The 21,093-nt window shown below is 36.6% G+C and overlaps 1 protein-coding gene across 1 annotated transcript; it reads left to right on the top strand.

The window, feature by feature from the left end:
• The first annotated feature begins 322 nt into the window (after positions 1-322).
• On the top strand, positions 323-20,711 carry ankrd55 (ankyrin repeat domain 55). Its single transcript, XM_051120540.1, has 11 exons — positions 323-455; positions 1,311-1,430; positions 4,142-4,272; positions 5,125-5,234; positions 5,857-5,917; positions 10,943-11,071; positions 12,211-12,395; positions 14,721-14,888; positions 15,448-16,112; positions 19,704-19,793; positions 20,221-20,711. The coding sequence occupies exons 1-11, from the start codon at positions 416-418 to the stop codon at positions 20,481-20,483; spliced, it is 1,962 nt and encodes a 653-aa protein (XP_050976497.1). The 5' UTR covers positions 323-415; the 3' UTR covers positions 20,484-20,711.
• Positions 20,712-21,093: the final 382 nt, after the last annotated feature.

Genomic DNA, 21,093 nt, shown 5'->3' on the forward strand with positions numbered 1-21,093 from the left:
ACACACACACACGCACACACACTGCGTCCAGCAGCAGTTCGCTCTCGTCAGCGTTTCGTGTTGTGGGAACACAGGCCGTACACTAGTGCTGTCACCAGGCTGTGAACTGCAGCTTCTGCACATGCTCAGTGTGTTTCCCCATCACATCACGCAAAATCAAACAGAGCAGCCTCTCCACCTGCCTCCTCCAGCCGCCTCCAGGAACTGATGCTCACGCGTCTGCGACACCTGCCTCTCCCGTCCCAGCCGCTTCTCTCTTTCTGCTGTACCGCGTCTACCGCTCTCCTTTTCTTTATCCGTTTCCCATGCGAGCAGTTTGAGTCGTTGTGCGCGGTCGGTGTCGGAATCAGGAGCGGAGGCGACATCATGTCGTGGGCACCAGAGGGATTTCTCTAAAGGCTGCATCCGATCTGTTATGGAGTTCAACTCTTCATCTGTATTTGAGCAGCATAAAGGTAAAGCACTACACACACACACACACACGGGCTGATAACAAGGAGGGGTTAGTGCCGCTGCCACTGTTGCCATGGTAATGCTTATCAACTGGCTTTGCCATAGCCCATCATTTGCTTGCGTGATGTGAGGGCTGCCATCTGTTTGCGTGTCGGTACCACCAGAATGAAGAGTACTAGTGCCTATGACTGGTGGTTTGTAAACCATAGAGTGAGGGTCACCATCACAGTGCTTCATGATAAATTCCGGGGTTTTCTGTTGTAGCTGATGAGGTTTGTGACAGCAGCTCTGTCAGCGGATCTTCTGTGTTGTTATGTATGAAATACAGCCTACAAACACACCCTAGACAATACATATGCAAGCCCAAAGGACCATTTGATTTCTCAGTGGCTGCTCAAGCTGTATGTTTAATTTCATCAACACTGTGTTCATATCTCCTTAGGAGTTAATTCATTTGAAGCATCCTGTGGTTGACCTGAAGAAAGAATACTGAGCAATACAATCTTAGATCATTTTACTTTGAATTTGGTGAGAAATTTTGGAGCCCATGGTGAGATTTCTCACTTCTAATTGCAGACCTACAGAAAAAGCAGTAGATTGGGATCTCTAAAAGAAAACATGCTTTGCTCTACATCTCATCTCTCATCTATGTCTAGGAGAAACTTTGTAGAGATCTTATTTGAGATTATTCATTTCTATGGGAAAACATCTTGAAGACCCTACGATTCTTCTGGCCCTGACAGTTTGCCTTTATTTTTCTAAAATCAGACATATCTAAAGAAAGTTCAAATAAAGACGTCTCATCTTACGCACAGCAGATGTTATTGAATGATCCATTTGATTCATTTTCCTCTCAGAAGCTGCTGAGGAGGTTGATCTGAATGTGGTGTACCAGGCAGCAGCAAACGGTGATGTGAACACGCTGACGGCCACGATACGAGAGGACCCGTCCATCCTCGAGTGCTGTGACAGTGAAGGTATTCTTTAACACAATATATTGTACTTGAAGCTCTGATGTCTTCAAATACTCATCAACTTCAAAGTATGTGTAAAGAAAGTTTTTATATCATATTTGGAGAAATGTAGCACTTGCTCACCAATAGATCCTCTGTAGTAAATGGGTGCCGTCAGAATGAGAGTCCAAACAGCTGATAAAAAACATCACAATAAGCCACAAGTGATCCACACCACTCCAGTCCATCAATTAACATATTGTGAAGGGAAAAACTGTCTGTTTGCAAGAAAAAAAATCATCATTAAGATGTTTTTAACTTCAAACCATTGCTTCTGTCTGAATATGAGTCCATTATCCATTAAAACACTTCCTCCAGTAAAAAAGTTGTTTTGTCTGAATCGGGAAAGAAATGTGCACAGATCAGGCACCGTTTAAAAGCCAAACCAGCTCTAAACAAATATGGAGTTTAAAGTTAAAACACTTTAAAAAGATAGTTACTTTATGCCTTTATGTATAATGCGTTATAAAAGTAGATTTAATGCATTAACCCTTTAACTGTGACCCCCAGTTTTGTAAAAGTGCACTATCCAATGTCAAATTCATAAATGAATACATTTTGTCACATGATTTTAAAGTCCCATTTCCATGGTAATGCAATGTTTAATTTTAAAATGGCTTTTATAGGATGAATTTCGAGGTTTCAAATGATTTATAATTTCTGATGATTTCTAAAACGTGATAAAAAGGCAATGAAAAAGCCTTTTTGTGACAAAGGTCATACACGTTATGTAGTTATAATGTGGATTTTTGAGGTGCACTTTTGTTATAAATTAATTTCTTACTGTTCCTACATAATTTGCAGCAAAGAACAGTGGTAAAATATCTATTTAGGAGTCTTAGACCTTTTCAACAATATATATTTTGTCATGATTAGATTAGGGTTTATTTGTAAAAAACAGTTAAAAGGTTAATTATGCCTTTTAATGCAACGTATAATGCATTGTAAAATCTCATAAATTCATACATTATAACACTTATTAATTAATTGTGACACTATGCAATTTCAATTTGGTTTTAATTATTTCAGACAAGATATGATGTATTACAATGCACAAAAGAAGATATTCTGAAGACTGTTGCTGTTGCTGGTAGCCATTGACTTCCATAGTATGGAAAAATGCTACTGAAGTAAGTCTTCTTAACAGAAGAAAGAAACTTATACAGGTTTGGAACAACTTTGAGGGTGAGAAAATGATGATGACAGAACTTTTTAATATTTGGGTGGACTAACCCTTTCTGCATATATTTTTTTAATAACATCACAATAATCCACAAGTAATCCCCACCACTCCAGTCCATCAGTTAAGATCTTGAGAAGTGAAAAGCTGTCTGTTTGCAAGAAACAAATTCATCATTAAGATGTTTTTAACTTCAAAATGTTGCTTCGGTCTAAAATCTACAAGTCTATAATCCATAATAACGCTTCCTCCAGTGAAAAAGTTGTTTTGTCTCAATCAGCAGAGAAATCTGCACAGATCAAGAGCTGTTTACAGGTCAAAACAGCTCTAAACAATTGTGGACTTTAGCCAGAAGCAACTGTTCGGATAGTTGGTAACACTTTACTTTAAGCCTTTGTGTAAAAGGCATTATTAAAGTAGTTTTAATACATTAATTATGCCTTATAATGCATTGTACAATCTCATGAATAATTGTAACTACAGTTAATACATTGTAACACTTATCAATTTATTTTTACACTATGCAATTTGAATTTGGTTATAATTTCAGACAAGATATAATGATTAAAACACACATTATGAATAATTATGATGCATTATACCCCTAAAACCTTTTTATAATGCAGTAATACATAAGGGCTTTAAGTAAAGTGTCAAAATTCTGTTGAACTTGCATGAGTCTCTTTCTTCTGTTGAACACAAAAGAAAATAATCTGAAGACTGTTGGTAACCAAGCAGTTGCTGCTGGCAGCTATTGACTTCCATAGTATGGAAAAATGCTATGGAAGTCAGTCTTCCTGTGTGTTTAACATAAGAAAGAAACTCATACAGGTTTGGAACAACTTGAGGGTGAGTAAATGATGACAGAAGGCTTAATTTTTTTCAAGCATAATATTTCCGTACGTAGTAGGAACTCTTTAAAAGTATGCTAAAAGCTTCTTTTTCACAAGGGTAAGTCTTCTGTTGAAACATCACACGTGTTCTGATACTAAAGGCTGTGGTATTTCAAGTGCAAGTTCACAAGAATTAATGTGGTATTAGTGGTGTTTGCCACTATAGTAACTATTGTTACTCATAGTTAGGTTTACCTTAACCCTATTGACTTTGAACTTGTTTATGCCACTCACATGTGTAATACATCAAATTATGCAGCATGTTGAGAAGAGGTGTGCATTACATCAAGGCAATATTTAAAAACCAAAATGTGATTAAGGATGGGATATTTCGCTATGCCAAGCAACCAACCACTTAGCAAGGCCTGGCAGCTACAACTCTAGCATTGAGGCTGTGAGTTTTGCATGGGCAAGCAAGCTAAAGAAGAGAAGCTTCATGGTACAGTATGTCTCATCAATCAAGCAATAATAGTCATGCAATTCACACATTTGACAAATCTGAGACAGAAATGGGGCATCAGATTACAGCAGAGCTGACCTACGTGTTAATTTGAACGAGAACGGATGTTAAGTGTTTCTGACTGTGAATGTCTTGACGACAGGCTCCACACCGCTGATGCACGCTGTGTCTGGGAGGCAGGTGGATACGGTCAAACTGCTGCTGAAGATGGGAGCTTCTATCAACACGCAAGATGCCTGTGGACGGACGTCCCTTTCTCTAGCAACATACCTGGTAAAGAAACTCTCTGAGGATCATTAAAGGAGAAGTCCACTTCCAGAACAAAAATTGACAGATAACGTACTCACCCCCTTGTCATCCAAGATGTTCATGTATTTCTTTCTTCAGTTGTAAAGAACTAATGTTTTTTGGGGGAAACATTTCAGGATTTTTTCTGGACTGATATGGTGCCCCGAGTTTGAACTTCCAAAATGCAGTTTAAGTGCAGCTTTAAACGATCCCAAATGCAGTTATAAAGCTTTACCTACAGCAGAATTGAGTATAAGGGTTTTTTTCATAAATCTCTGCAATCACCTTTCCTAATAACGTGCTAGTTAGCAAGTTTCGCAGCTAAACACACTAAATGCCGCTAAAGTAAACAGGCTCGCCACTCCACAGAGAGAAGAGAGGGGCGGGGTGAGCAGAGCTCATTAACATTTAAAAAAACAATCCCTCAGATTGGAATGATTTTTGCAGAGCTCATTTTGGAAAGGTAAAAAGGGTGTTGCTTTACACAACCATTGAGAATTTTTAACCAAAGTATATTGTAGACTTTTCATTAAGACCCTAAACAATCATTTCAGCTTGTGGAAAATGGGCATCCGATGACCCCTTTAAACTACAGTTTGGAAGTTAAAAATCGGGGCACCATGTCAGTCCATTATATGGAGAAAAATCCTGAAATGTTTTCCTCAGAAAAACATAATTTCTTTATAGCTAAAGAAAAAAAGACATGAACATCTTGGACTGTGATTCTTTAGCATGTGTTTATAAACCGTCATGGACGAAGTTGCAATGGCCTTCCTAGCTTTGACTGCATTAAGTGCTTGTTTAGTTAGTTTGGTCTGGTGGTTTTGTCCTCTGCAGGGCTGGCTGGAGGGCTGTGTGTGTTTGCTTCGCAACGGGGCAAAACAGAACATTCCTGATAAGAACGGACGCTTGCCAATTCATGCTGCTACCGCTGAAACTGACTTCAGGTAATGAGGAAAATTAATAGACTTTATCATGAATAGAATTTGACAAAAAGTTGTCAGTACTGGACTGCGTTGTTCTGTATTGAAATCATTGCAGAATTGAGTTCCACATGTTACACAGCAAAGCAATTTCCATTTTCTTGTTTAGCCAGGTGGCTTCATCTCAGTGTAGGTCCTTGGGATTCAACTCATGTAAGCCATTTATTTGCCCCCGCTAGTGTGTATGCGCTGTCCCTGTTGAAAACAGTGTCAGGGTGGGTTGTGTGATAGGAAGAAGACATTTTGCTCCCCCGTGCATCAAGCTGTGTGAACAAGAATAGATGCAATTCAGTGGCACTTCCTGCTCCTCACTGTCCATTTGGCAGAACACTTACATCTGACAAGATGAAAGTTAAGAAACAGAGATGGAAGTGTTGTTGAGTCAACGCAAAATAGTAAGATATGTTGTTACAGTCAATGTGAAACCAAAAATCTTTTCCCAATGCACATTCATTTCCCTCTTATTTATTATCCCTATTTTTTTGATTACCTTCTCATTGATTACCCAATTAATGATATACTACGGAAGTAAAATGGTGTATGGAGGTTTATAGAGTAATAATCATGTTTTGTTTGTTTGTTTAAGGCTCATGGCTGTGCTGCTACAGCAGTCAACACTGTGTGAAATCAACCATCAAGACAATGAGGTGAGTCAGAGCAGATTTCACCTTTGTATAACCCTTTTGAATAAGAAGTACTGAATGTGCACATGTAGTGCAATTCAAATCTTATACAGTTGAGGTCAAAAGTTTACATAAACCTTGCAGAATCTGTAAAATGTTAATAATTTTAAAAAATAAGAGGGATTAGACAAAATGCATGTTATTTTTTTATTTACTACTGACCTGAATATAATACTTCACATAGAAGATGTTTACATACAGTCCACAAGAGAAAATAATAGTTGAATTTATAAAAATGACCCTGTTTAAAAGTTCACACATGCTTGATTCTTAATACTGTGTTGTTACCTGAATGATCCACAGCTGTGTTTTTTTGTTTAGTGATAGTTGTTCATGAGTCCCTTGTTTATCCTGAACAATTAAACTGCTGCTGTTCTTCACAAAAATCCTTCAGGTCCCACAAATTCTTTGGTTTTTCAGCATTTTTGTGTATTTGAACCCTTTCCAACAATGACTGTATGATTTTGAGATCCATCTTTTCACACTGAGGACGACTGAGGGACTCATATGCAACTATTACAGAAGGTTCAAACACTCACTGATGCTCCAGAAGGAAACACAATGCATCAGGAGCCGGGGGTGAAAACTTTTGAACAGAATGAAGATGTGTACATTTTTTCTGTTTTGCTTAAACATTTTTTTATTTCTGCCCTTCAGAAGCTACAGAAGATACTTACATGTTTCCCAGAAGACAAAATAAGTTAAATTTACCCTGATCTTCAAATTCAAAAAGTTTCACCCCCTGTCTCTTAATGCATTGTTTTTCCTTCTGGAGCATCAGTGAGTGTTTGAACCTTCTGTAATAGTTGTGTTTGAGTCCCTCAGTTGTCCTCAGTGTGAAAATGGTTATTGCATTATTGGAAAGAGTTCAAATACACAAAAATGCTGAAAAACCAAAGAATATGTGAGACCTGAAGGATTTTCCTGAGGAGTATTGGGCAGTTTAACTTCAAAACAAACAAGGGAACAATTACGACTAAACAAAAAAACACAGCTGTGGATCATTCATGTAACATTAAGAATCAAGCGTATGTAAACTTTTGAACAGGGTCATTTTAAATTCAGCTATTATTCTCTCTTGTGGACTATATGCAAGCATTTCTTATGTGAAATATCTTATTCAGGTCAGTACTAAATAAAAGATATCATGATTTCTTGTATGATCCCTCTTATTTTGATAAAATAATTAACGTTTTGCAGATTCTGCAAGGTGTATGTAAACCTTTGACCTCAACTGTAAATATATTTTAGATACTATATTTTCTTAAAAAAGAATTACAAAATTCTGTCATGAAACTCTAGATGTTGCAGATTGATAGGTTCTAACTCAATCTGATATAATGACATTGTTACTCACATGGCACAGCTGATTGGTTTCTTTTGCATCAGCAGCCAATGAGCTTCCTGCTTAACATTCAAATATATGACTGCACGCTTCAGAAATATATTCAGCGCGCTTCAGAAACCCTCCACCTTCCCCAGCTCCACCTGTATAGATCATGTGTGTTATGTATGGCGTTTATTTCATATATCTTATATGTGTAGCAGGAGTATTTCCAACATGCTCACAACAGCATGTCTGTGGATGTATTGGCAGTAGCAAGTCTCGGCACTTCCTCAACAGCGTAGCAGATCTATTCCGCCAAGACCAAACACATTAACACTTCCAGGATAAACTCTCTGAGAGTTGCTAGACAGAACTGTACTTGCAGATATTAATTAAATTAAGGGTTACTTTAGTCTACTTAAATAGAGTATACTTTTATTACTTTGTTTCTTACATACTTAAATACACATAAGCGCACTTTGTGCACTGCACTGAATCTACAAAGTCCAATCTTATGATTTTATATGTCATAAGCAAAGGTTAGAGACTGTCCTCTATCTTTGTGCCAAATTTCATTACTTTCCCGCAAGCGGCTCTATTGGCTGCTGTAGACTTAAAGACCAGAAGAAAACTAACAGATAATTGCGCACCTGTGGTGCTTGGCCCCTAATTATGAAATGACATATCATGTACTTAAGTTCTACATAGGTAGGTCCAAAAGAATTCAAAAGTTCAGCTAATAACATTTAATACATATTTTTTTTAATCTATAATACAGTTTAATTAAATTTTAATTAACATGCAATTTAGTGTTTTAAAACATTATATTGTTTATGCTTCAGAATATTAGCGTAGTATTAATGTAATAAGTGCTCTTTTTAAAGGTTTGCTTAAGTGCAATTCTTTCTTACAAGGGAATGTTCTGTTCATTTGAAAAAATCAAAGTCACTGCTTGTGCCAAAAGGATCAATCTAGTGAATCTAGTGAGTCAAAACAGCAAATGTATCTCATTCTAATAATGTTTTAGTTATTTAACTTTATTTAGTGCTATTATATATGAACATATATGTTATATCTCTTTTCATTTGTTTTTGAATGCGAATGTAATGACTGGACATGATATATTGATATGAGAACATTATTTTATTTTTTTATTTTAAATAACTTAAAGTTTCCAGCAGGAAGTATATCCCATTACAACACAGAACTTAATCAGCCTAGCAAAAGGAAAGAAAACTAATTTTTATATTATTAAATGCTTACTTTAATACTATACTTTACTTTAATAAGTACTATACTTTAATCCATCTATCATAAAACTGATACTGAAGTCATCAGAGGGCATTTTAAACCTGGTCAGTACCTGTTTTGAGATGATAATGCCAATTATATTAATGATGCATTTTTATGGAGAGATGACATATTTATGGAGAATAGCACTGGTTTGTACTTGACCGGTTTACCCAAAAAGCATTGCAGTAAACACTTTCTAGATGTATAATGTCATAGTATCATAGTAATATCACAGTAATATCATAATAATATCATCAAAGCCTGTCGACTAGATGTAGTAATAGGGCTCAAATGCAGTAATATTACTGCAATAGTGTAATTTGGTTTTTGTAACCAAGATGGGTTTTTTTATAGATTAACCTGCAATTTTGCAGATTTCCAGTTTATTCCCATTCATTCCCATGGAAAGTTTCCAGCTTTGAAAAATTCCAGAATTTTGAACTCTAATAGTAAGTAATGCTATTAATGCTATTGTAATGCACAGCATTTTCACCCCCTGTCCCGCATGTCACATATTGAGAAAATACCGCGCATCTTCATCCATCTGTTGGTTTTTAATTGTCATATTAAGAATGCTTTTTTATGCATTCTTTTTGCGCCATAGTGTCTGCACAAAGGATGTGCGGACTTCCTCAGTTGATCTAGCACCACCGACGGAAATGGTTGAGTGCACATGGAAAAACACGATATTCTCCATTAATTTTAACCAAATTGAAAAAATCAATGCAGCTTTCAGACATGAATTTCTTCTTATTTTAAAGGGGTGCTATTATGCTTTTTCACTTTTTGAATTTTAGCCAGTGTGTGGTGTGTATCTCTGGGCATAAAAAAAGATCTACAAAGTTACAAATCTCAAAGTCCACTCCAAAGGGAGATATTTTGTTTTTAAAAAATCCCTTTTCAAGAACTACAATGAATGGCTAAACTTGCACTAGAATAGGCTAGGCTAATCAGTGATGATGTTCTTTGATAATGTTAATGTTAGGCTGCTTTTAGCCTTATGCTGGAGCTGGTTTCGGGCAATGAAACTAAGTATGTAAGTAATTAAATAAATTAGCACGATAATATCATGTATTGGCGATCTGGCAGGCTGACGACAGGACCCAACACTACTGTAGCACATTATGTTACTCACCCTCCAAGCATCCTAGGTGAATATGACTTCCTTCTTTCAGAGTTATATTAAAAAAATCTTCTCTTTAGAATGCTTTAGAACACCATAGACGAGTGTTTCTGTTTATCAGTCGAAAACAAGTCCAATAAAGTGCATCCATCCATAATAAAAAGTGCCTCACACAGCTCCGGGGGTTAATAAAAGCCTCCTGTAGCAAATCGATGTGTTTTTGTAAGAAATATTTCATATCCATATTTAAAACATAGGAATCACTTTGATCTAACTTGTGCTAACAGTTGTACACAGAACTGCTTTGTCAAGGGGCGTGTCAGTACTGAAACACCGTCTAAGCTGTTGGCCAATCACAACGCAGTGGGACAGCTAACCAATCACAACACATTTTGTTTTTCAGAAGGCGGACCTTCATCAAAACCGGAACTAATTGATCCATTTGTGCCAGGCTGGGAGAATGCTATTGTAAAAATGTAAATTATGTTAAAAATAATGCGTTTTTCGAAACCACAAAGCATAAGAGCATGTTCTAGTACACCCCCAAAACAAAATCAAGACTTTGTAAAAGAGCATAATAGGACCCCTTTAATAGTTTGTTCGAGGGGGTTTCTTTAATGACAAATGTCTTTGGCCGCATATTCTCTTCAGTCTCACACAAAATGGACGCGCTTTCTCTCACTTACAAGTGCGCGCTCAGAAACACAAATAAGTGCATATTAAAATGGATGTAAATTAGTATTTACATAGCATAACAATAGTAAATGTATCTGTCTCACACTTGTCCCACATGTTGTAACATATCTAAAAAATAGTCCTTTGCTTTTCTGGAATAGCTTGACCTAATTTGAATCACAATATGTAATCTTGGCCTATTGCAGTAATTATACTTTCAGCTGTCATTATCGTGTTCTGTGGAAGTACTATTACTAACACAGAACACATATTGCAACATCATACCAAGTCAGAGAAAAAATGCAATTCTTCTACAGTGCAAACTCTCTGTCGCTTCTGCCTGGGCTTGGTGTGCAGTATTGTATAGGTGCACTATAGTATACTAACTCATACTCTGTTTTCAGAAATAATATATTTATATATACAGTACTACTTAAATGTTTGTGAACACTTTAGAATTTAGAATTTATTCTACATAAATATAACCCAAAACATCATCAGATTTTCACACAACTTACTTCTTTGACAAGGGTAGGATGCATTTGTGTAACCCTCTGATTGTGATCGTCAGGGAATGACAGCTCTGCACTGGGCTTCTTTCCATAACCGACCCGAGCACGTGCAGGCCCTGCTGCAGAAGGGAGCCGACCCCACGCTTGTGGACAAAGACTTTAAAACAGCTCTTCACTGGGCTGTGCAGGTACAAATCACTGTAGGCTGCTACAGTTGGTAACACTTTAGTATAGGGAACAATTCTGACTATTAACTAGTTACTTATTAGCATGCCTATTATTAACATATTGGCTGTTTATTACTTATAAAGCATCTTTTCGCATGACCATATTCTACATCACTAATTCTACCCAATACCTGAACTTAACATCCTTATTAATTATTAATAAGTAGCAAATTGGGAGTTTATTGAGGCAAAAGTCTTATTTAATGGTTTGTTAATAACGAGAACTGGACCTTAAAATAAAGTGTACCCTACAGTTTTCTTACATACAACATGTTCTTCAACAATAAATGTTTTTTTCAGTTTCAGCTTATGTATGTTCAATTAAAAAGTCATACCTTTTACAGCTCATCTTTGCTATAATCTCTACTGTAAATTGGCACCAACAAGCTGTTTTATAATAAAAGGTAGTCATACAAGACAATGGTCATATATACAGTTTAGCAGTCATACGATAATACAAATAAAAATCAACAAATGTTGTAACATATCTAAAAAATAGTCCTTTGCTTTTCTGGAATAGCTTGACCTAACTTCAATCACAATATGTAATCTTGGCCTATTGCAGTAATTATACTTTCAGCTGTCATTATCATGTGTTCTGTGGAAGTACTATTACTTCCACAGAACACATATTGCAACATCATACCAAGTCAGAGAAAAAATGCAATTCTTCTACAGTGCAAACTCTCTGTTGCTTCTGCCTGGGCTTGGTGTGCAGTATTGTATAAGTGCACTATACTACACTAACTCATACTCTGTTTTCAGAAATAATATATTTATATATACAGTACTACTTAAATGTTTGTGAACCCTTTAGAATTTAGAATTTATTCTACATAAATATAACCCAAAACATCATCAGATTTTCACACAAGTCCTGAAAGTAGACAAAGAGAATCCAATCAAACAAATGAGACAAAAATATATACTTTGTTGTTTATTGATTGATTTTTTTTTTACTTCTAGTTATAATATCAGTGTATCATGTAATGCAATTTATGTCTCAGAAGTTTTTATTGTGAAAGATGGTTTATGTATGTACATTGCAAGTTGGTTATTCATTTATACTGTATGTCTCATTGTTTTTAACTCTTTGGCAGAGCGGCAGCCGGTTAATGTGCTCTCTCATTCTTGATCATCATCTGGGCGCCTCTGTCATTAATTATGATGATGAGAACGGGAAAACCTGCGTTCACATTGCCGCTGCTGCAGGTTTCAGTGACATCATTTATGAACTGTCTCGCATTCCCGAGACCAACCTGCAAGCTGTAGACGTGGATGAACGGTACATAATGTGATATTTGTGTGAAGAGTCACATTAGTTTTTCAGCATGTGGAGTGCAAATGATTGTTTTGTTTACCAGAGGGTCAACTAGGACAACATTTAGCAAGTATTACTGATTATTTTACTATACACTACCAGTCAAAAGTTTTTAAACAGTAAGATTTTTGATGTTTTTTTTTTAAAGAAGTCCTTTCTGCTCACCAAACTTGCATTTATTTGATCCAAAGTACAGCAACAACACTACAATTTTGAATTGTATTTACTATTTAAAATAACTGTTTTCTATTTGAATATATTTTAAAATGTAATTTATTTTTGTGATTTCAAATCTGAATTTTTAGCATTATTACATGAATCACATGATACTTCAGAAATCATTCTAATATTCAGATTTGCTGAAGGATCTTGTAACACTGCAGACTGGAGTAATAATGCTTACACAAACGTTAATTAGACTACAAACAAGACAAAACTATAATGCTATAAAAAGATTCATTCATTGTTTACCTGGGTCTTTAGTCTATGATTCGCTCACCTCACCTCTTATCTGACAAGTTTTCGGGTTTGAGTCGTTCGTTCATCACGTAACACCCCCATAAGATGAACAAACGACTCGAAAAACATGAAGACTCGAAATAGGTGAACTAATTCCAGTACAGAACCTAATAGGATGTTGCACATGCGCGACTGAACAAATCACTCCCCGAGACGACTTGTTCTTCCAGAGTCACATTAAAGATTCGTTCAAAATGAACAAATTGTTCAAGAAACAGCCATCACTACAAAACACAACAGATGCTTCCACATGTTTTTAACAGGATCATCAGTCATAAAACAACAATTTACAGATAATGTACTCACCCCCTTGTCATCGAAGATGTTCATGTCTTTCTTTCTTCAGTCGTAAAGAAACATTTTAGCATTTTTCTCCATATAATGGACTGATATGGTGCCCCAATTTTGAACTTCTAAAATGCAAATTAAATGCGGTCTTATCTAGTGAAACGATCGGTTATTTTCATTAAAAAAATACAATTTAAATACTTTTTCATTTCAAACACTCGTCTTGTCTTTCTTTCCCTGAACTCTGTGTATTCTGGCTCAAGACAGTTAGTGTATGTCGAAAAACTCCAATCGTATTTTCTCCCTTAACTTCAAAAATCATTTCAAAATCATCCTGCATCGCTGCAGAAGTACCGACACAGTGTTTGCAAAGTGAACATGCAAATAAGATCAACAAAAAGGTAAAACAGTGATATAGGAAGATTTTGAAGTTGAGGGAGTAAAAGCGATCAGAGTTTTTTGACATACACTAACTGTCATGAACCAGAACAAAAACAGAGTTCAGGCAGAGCAAGACAAGTCGAGCGTTTGACATTTTTTTAATGAAAACAAGTGATGCTTCCACATGTTTTTAACAGGATCATCAGTCATAAAACAGCATAAAAACTGTAACATTACTGAATAAAATGTGACCCATGAATAGGGTAATAATGACTGTAAAGATTTGTTCAAAATCTTTTTGTTCAAAATGTTGTTTATTTAATTTTTTTTAAATTATTGTTTATGAAACTTATTCACATCCAAGTGCTTATAAAAAAGAATGCATGAAGTTCAGATATTCATATAATAAAATATATACAAATTAATACCTAATAGGGACATAGTAGTATACTTATAGTAAGATGTAGAGTTCACTTAAAGAAAACTTACAAGTATACTTGCAGTATAAAATTACTAAACTACTACTAGAAATGCTACAAGTATTTAATTAGTAAACTATCAGTATACCTATACGTTCACTTCTAGTATAGTTGCAGTACAAGCTAAAACATAGTTGTGTACTCAAAGTTTACTACTGTTATACTTAAAGTACTTAAAGTATACTTATAATGTATCCTTTTATATACTAGAAAGTGGGCCAGTTTAGTCCCAAAGAGTATTGAAATAGTACACTTATAAGTATACTACTAGACTAGTACACTGACATTGTGCTTACTACATAAAGTATACTTAATAATATACTTGAACTTTACTTAAGTATACTTAATAAAATAAACTTGAAGTGTACTTCTTTTTGGTAAGGTATATTTAAATAGAAAACAGGTATTTTAAACAGTAAAATACTTCACAATATTACTGCTTTTGCTGTATTTTGGATCAAATAAACGCAGGCTTGGTGAGCAGAAGAGACTTCCTTAAAAAACATAAAAAAACTTACTGTTCAAAAACTTTTGCCTGATATTGCATGCATTGCTAAAGTTTGTGTTTTCAAGTTTCGTTTCTCATTATTGTACAAAATATTATGTTTTTTTTTTCTGTCAGGACCCCTCTTCATTGGGCCGCTGCAGCAGGTAAAGATGACTGTGTGCAGGTGTTGTTGGAGCTGGGAGTGGAGCCCAACCCTCGAGATATTAATGAGAATACGCCACTCACATACGCCATGTACTGCGGTCATACTGCCTGCATCAAACTCCTCTCCACTGAAAACAGGTTTGTTGGAAATAAAAAAAAACTATATTTAAGTTGGCACTTTAGTCAGGTACATATTGACATTTCCACGACTTTTTTAAAGCAGCAGTGCTCCCTTGGAGTCAATAACTGGCAACTCCCAATTAGCAGTGATAACTGCATCTAAATGGCCCGTTGTAGAGTTTCACACCACTGTGGAGGATTTTTGGCAAAGCATTTTTAGCAAAACATTCCCGGACCATCACACAGCCAATGTTTGTTACAGGGATAGTTCACCCAAAAATGAAAATTGCCACATGATTTATTCACCCTCAAGTCATCCTAGGTCTATATGACTTTCTTCTTTCAGATGAATACAATCAGAGTTATATTAAAAAATGTCCTGGCTCTTCCAAGCTTTATAATGGCAGTGAATGGGAGATGCAAAAAATTATTTACAAGCAAAAAAAAGTGCATCCATCTATCATAAAAGTGCTCCACACGGCCTCAGGGGGTTAAAATAAAGGCCTTCTGAAGCGAAAACATTTGTGTAAGAAAAATATCCATATCTAAAATTTCATAAAATGTAAACTTTTCACAGGTCTGAGTCAAGCAGGCCATTGCACACCCAAAACAGCGACTCCTCTATACGCAAGGAGGGGAAATTTCGCATGCTGAACCACATCTTCTGCAAGAAGAAGAAAGAACTGCATCCTTCTCAGCAGACAGACTTGAATCAAGAATGTCAGCTGAAAGAAGAGACGTCTGAGGTGGACGACATCATTACCATGTTCGACTGCGTCGCCGAACCGTTAGCCGTTAGAGATGAGAGCGAAAACAGCTCTACCCTCAGAAAAGGAAACAATGAGTCTGAGAAGGTCCACATCGTTGAGGACACGTCCAGCAAGGACTTCCAAAGTCTCCCACCCATACGCACACAGAGTCTTCCTCCAATCACTCTAGGCAAGTCCTTGCTGGTAAACTCTCAGACTTTGGCCCACAGGACCAGCGGAGGTCACGTGGCAGGACATTTAGCGCACAGGTCGCAGAAGAGCAAGAGCGAGCATGATCTGTTTGATGGCAAAAGTAAGGAGCAAAAAGCTGCCGGACAGCCATGGAAGACTGAATCCAGTCAGATACTGACTCACAAGGCATGGATCTCAAATCCATCTGAACGGCTGCTTGACAAGCTGCTGCATGGGACTTCAAGCCCTTTAGACGTGCTATGCTCAAATCACACACCGTACATACAGAGAAATGACCAAGGTAGGAGATTCAGTATTAGCAGTTCGGTGATTCTTCAATCAGGTGAATATTTGGATCATTTTAATTTATCTGTTTACTTTAACAGTCATTAAAGTTTTAAAAGTTTATACACTTCTTATAATATCTAATGATTCTGAAGTGTTTTCCGCATCTGTAACTTTGGCCTAGTTTTTAGGCATTTGGCAGAATTTCACTCAAGTATAAATCTGATACTTAATTGCATGTTAAAGGAGAAGTCCACTTCCAGAACAACAATTTACAGATAATGTACTCACCCCCTTGTCATCCAAGATGTTCATGTCTTTCCTTCTTCAGTCGTAAAGAAACATTTCAGCATTTTTCTCCATATAATGGACTGATATGGTGCCCCAATTTTGAACTTCTAAAATGCAGATTAAATGTGGTTGTAAACGATCCCAGCTGAGGAAGAAGGGTCTTATCTAGTGAAACGATCGGTTATTTTCATAAAAAAAATACAATTTAAATACTTTTTAATCTCAAACACTCGTCTTGTCTTTCTTTCCCTGAACTCTGTGTATTCTGGCTCAAGACAGTTAGTGTATGTCGAAAAACTCCAATCGTATTTTCTCCCTTATCTTCAAAAATCATTTCAAAATCATCCTACATCACTGCAGAAGTACAGACACAGTGTTTGCAAAGTGAACATGCAAATAAGATCAACAAAAAGGTAAAACAGTGATATAGGATGATTTTGAAGTTGAGGGTGAACATGAGATGGGAGTTTTTCGACATACACTAACTGTCATGAACCAGAACAAAAACAGAGTTCAGGCAGAGCAAGACAAGATGAGCGTTTGACGTTAAAAAGTATATAAATTGTATTTTTTTTAATGAAAACAAGTAATCGTTTCACTTGATAAGACCCTTCTTCAGACTGCTGCGGACTGTTTTGTGTTCAAAATTTACAAAATTCATATAATAAGTAAGTACACCATGAATCCTTTTTCCAAACTGTGTTTTTGGCTTATCCTGAATCACTACTGTAAAACTCTGTGCTGCATCGCTGAAGTTAGGCTAATCCTCCACCTCGTCCTTACCCACCCCCCAACCATTCGAATTTCTTTGGGCGGGATTTAATTTAATGATATTCTAATGGTCCGGGTAGTGACACCCAAAAAAACAAAAACAAAAACAAAAAAAAAAAAACAAAAACAAACAACGCTGTAGTCCAAAGGAGTTTTTTATCTCCCTTTGGAGTGGACTTTGAGATTTGTAACTTTGTTGATCTTTTTTACGCCCAAACATACACACCACACACTGACTAAAATTCAAAAAGTGAAAAAGCATAATAGGACCCCATTTAACCACTAGTTTACATGTGCTTTAGTATATTAGTCAACACATTAAAATAAATGTCATTTTTTAAGCCACATCAAAAGTTTATGAAAACAATGATTTATAATGTACTTCAAAGTGAAACTATTAACTTGAAGTACATTTTTTAAAACTCTGCTTAAGTGTGGTAATACAAAGATACAAAGTTATAATGAGCAATGACTTTATTTGGAGTATTTCCTTATTGCACAATGCACATTTCTTAATATGCCTAAAATGTGTTTTAATGTCAGCCATTTTTTTCCTCATTAATGTACACACAGCACCCCATATTGACAGAAAAACACAGAATTGTTGACATTTTTGCAGATTTATTAAAAAAGAAAAACTGAAATATCACATGGTCCTAAGTATTCAGACCCTTTGCTCAGTATTTAGTAGAAGCACCCTTTTGATCTAATACAGCCATGAGTCTTTTTGGGAAAGATGCAACAAGTTTTTCACACCCGGATTTGGGGATCCCCTGCAATTCCTCCTTGCAGATCCTCTCCAGTTCTGTCAGGTTGGATGGTAAACGTTGGTGGACAGCCATTTTTAGGTCTCTCCAGAGATGCTCAATTGGGTTTAAGTCAGGGCTCTGGCTGGGCCATTCAAGAACAGTCACGGAGTTGTTGTGAAGCCACTCCTTCGTTATTTTAGCTGTGTGCTTAGGGTCATTGTCTTGTTGGAAGGTAAACCTTCGGCCCAGTCTGAGGTCCTGAGCACTCTGGAGAAGGTTTTCATCCAGGATATCCCTGTACTTGGCCACATTCATCTTTCCCTCAATTGCAACCAGTCGTCCTGTCCCTGCAGCTGAAAAACACCCCCACAGCATGATGCTGCCACCACCATGCTTCACTGTTGGGACTGTATTGGACAGGTGATGAGCAGTGCCTGGTTTTCTCCACACATACCGCTTAGAATTAAGGCCAAAAAGTTCTATCTTGGTCTCATCAGACCAGAGAATCTTATTTCTCACCATCTTGGAGTCCTTCAGGTGTTTTTTTAGCAAACTCCATGCGGGCTTTCATGTGTCTAGCACTGAGGAGAGGCTTCCGTCGGGCCACTCTGCCATAAAGCCCCGACTGGTGGAGGGCTGCAGTGATGGTTGATTTTCTACAACTTTCTCCCATCTCCCGACTGCATCTCTGGAGCTCAGCCACAGTGATCTTTGGGTTCTTCTCCCCCAATAGCTCAGTTTGGCCAGATGGACAGCTCTAGGAAGGGTTCTGGTCGTCCCAAACGTCTTTCACTTAAGGATTATGGAGGCCACTGTGCTCTTAGGAACCTTAAGTGCAGCAGAAATTTTTTTGTAGCCTTGGCCAGATCTGTGCCTTGCCACAATTCTGTCTCTGAGCTCTTCAGGCAGTTCCTTTGACCTCACGATTCTCATTTGCTCTGACATGCACTGTGAGCTGTAAGGTCTTATATAGACAGGTGTGTGGCTTTCCTAATCAAGTCCAATCAGTATAATCAAACACAGCTGGACTCAAATGAAGGTGTAGAACCATCTCAAGGATGATCAGAAGAATTGGACAGCACCTGAGTTAAATATATCAGTGTCACAGCAAAGGGTCTGAATACTTAGGACAATGTGATATTTCAGTTTTTCTTTTTTAATAAATCTGCAAAAATGTCAACAATTCTGTGTTTTTCTGTCAATATGGGGTGCTGTGTGTACATTAATGAGGAAAAAAAATGAATTAAATGTTTTTAGCAAATGGCTGCAATATAATAAAGCGTGGGGGTCTGAATACTTTCCGTACCCACTGTATATGCATATTGTATATGAAGTATATACTGCAGTATACCTTTAGTTGGGCCTCAGTACTACTTCTGCACAATGTAGAAAATTAGTTGTTCCAATTTAAGTATACCAGTTTAATATGCCAAAAGTACAATTGCATGGTATTTTTAAGTTCATTAATATGTAAATGTATTTGTAGTATAATGCACAAAATGCATTTCAGATACATTTTAGTATATATATATTTTTACTAGGGGAGTGGCATTTGATTTCATTAAAATTACATTGTTTGCAAATCCATTTTTCTTAAATGTACTCTTAAGCTTTGAAGTTCATGCTTTAATTCATAATACTCTTTTGTTTCACTTGTTTCATATAATTGTTTAATTTTTCATGATTTTAAATAGTCAAGAGTCTCTCATTGTAGAATCACCCAGATATAAATCAGTGAATTAGTCTATAACATGTACATTTGTAAAATGAATGTTGTGTTTTTCTTCTCTAAACAGCTCAGAATCATCTTTTACCTCTGAGGGTCAGAGAATCTGCTCTCACACGTAACAGTCTTGCTCCCATCCGCGACCACTGCACTCACAGATGTAAGTGTAATCCTTATATCCTAATATAATATGCTTCATGAGATTTCATGAGTTCATAAAAGCTAAACTAGGCCAGATTTACTAAAGTGTTATTGTCTGAAACAGCAGGTTCTGTTATTTGATAACATCCACATGCATTTTTCAGCTACAAAATTGGACATTGTATAGTGCTACATTTGCCACAACTCAGAAAGAAACTAGTTAGCCTATGCTGAATGTGTTTGTTGCACCTTTGTTTCCAGGCTGTTTTGCCGTCTGTATGTAAAACTAATCGAAACAAATTGTATCACAACACTTCTTGGTCTTAGCTGCATGATAAAACAATATTAGAAGCAATCAAATATGATCACTCCACTGGTATCTTTTCTGAACATGAGCATTGTTCACACCTTCTGTTTAACAAAAGCAGCTTTCACGTCGTCCACAGTTTCCTTACCACCTGACCAGGTCTCTCAGGGAGTGAAGAAGTCAAAATCCTCTCTAGGAGCGGGCCTGGCTGTACTTCCACCTCCGTTTACATCTAAACTGCACCGAGCCGGCATTCCTCAAAGCCAGTCGCTCGGCTCCTTCCCGACGCCCCTGACAGGAGAACCTTTACGAAACATTCAAGTTCTTCCTGCCATCCCTCCGCAGAGAAAACGCAGCCCGTCACCGCTCACAACCCAGAATCTGTCTGACAACAGAAACTGATGGAGATTTGCCTAAAATGTAATACTCTTCAGCCTTTCATGGGTTATTTGGATTGCTGAAAAATCACTGTTTGATAAACCGCTAGTCTTGTCAAGGCTGTTTTTCATACAATTTTACAACTATGATATTTTTATGATATGCAAATGGTTGAAATTTTGACTGTAACATTTAAACATGCTTTAAGCTTGTTGTTTACTGTTACTGTTAATAAAGAAAATTGTTGAAGTATGGAATCGTAATAACTTGATGTGATATAAATATAGTCAGTATGTTAATGAAGCCTTAATTTAGATACTTCTAAAATTAAGGGTTCAAAGTAGTCCTATAAGTCAAAACAATAACTTAAATTTTGTTAGAGGGAATACTCTTCACCTTAAATAATTTAAACCAACTGTATGTACATTTTTACCTGGAATTATCAGTTTTATAATCATTCTGACAGTACACTGACATCACATGTGCAGCCATTCACAGTAATTATGACAGTGGTATAATTCAACTCACTTAACTGTAGGGGGCTCTAAAGTCGCAAAAATACACAAAACTACACAGAGATGCTCCAACACAACTGTGATTATCACATTAGCCTTGAACACCTTGATTAGCAGTG

This window comes from Labeo rohita, chromosome 10 (assembly GCF_022985175.1).
Source record: "Labeo rohita strain BAU-BD-2019 chromosome 10, IGBB_LRoh.1.0, whole genome shotgun sequence".
NCBI classification, from domain to species: Eukaryota; Metazoa; Chordata; class Actinopteri; order Cypriniformes; family Cyprinidae; genus Labeo; species Labeo rohita.

Excerpts from the sequence above, each read along its gene's own strand:
- ankrd55 (XM_051120540.1), top strand. The coding sequence starts at position 416 with ATGGAGTTCAACTCTTCATCTGTATTTGAGCAGCATAAAG. Across the intron at positions 1,431-4,141 it reads CGAGTGCTGTGACAGTGAAG|GCTCCACACCGCTGATGCAC; the intron begins GTATTCTTTAAC and ends TCTTGACGACAG. Across the intron at positions 19,794-20,220 it reads CGACCACTGCACTCACAGAT|TTTCCTTACCACCTGACCAG; the intron begins GTAAGTGTAATC and ends CGTCGTCCACAG.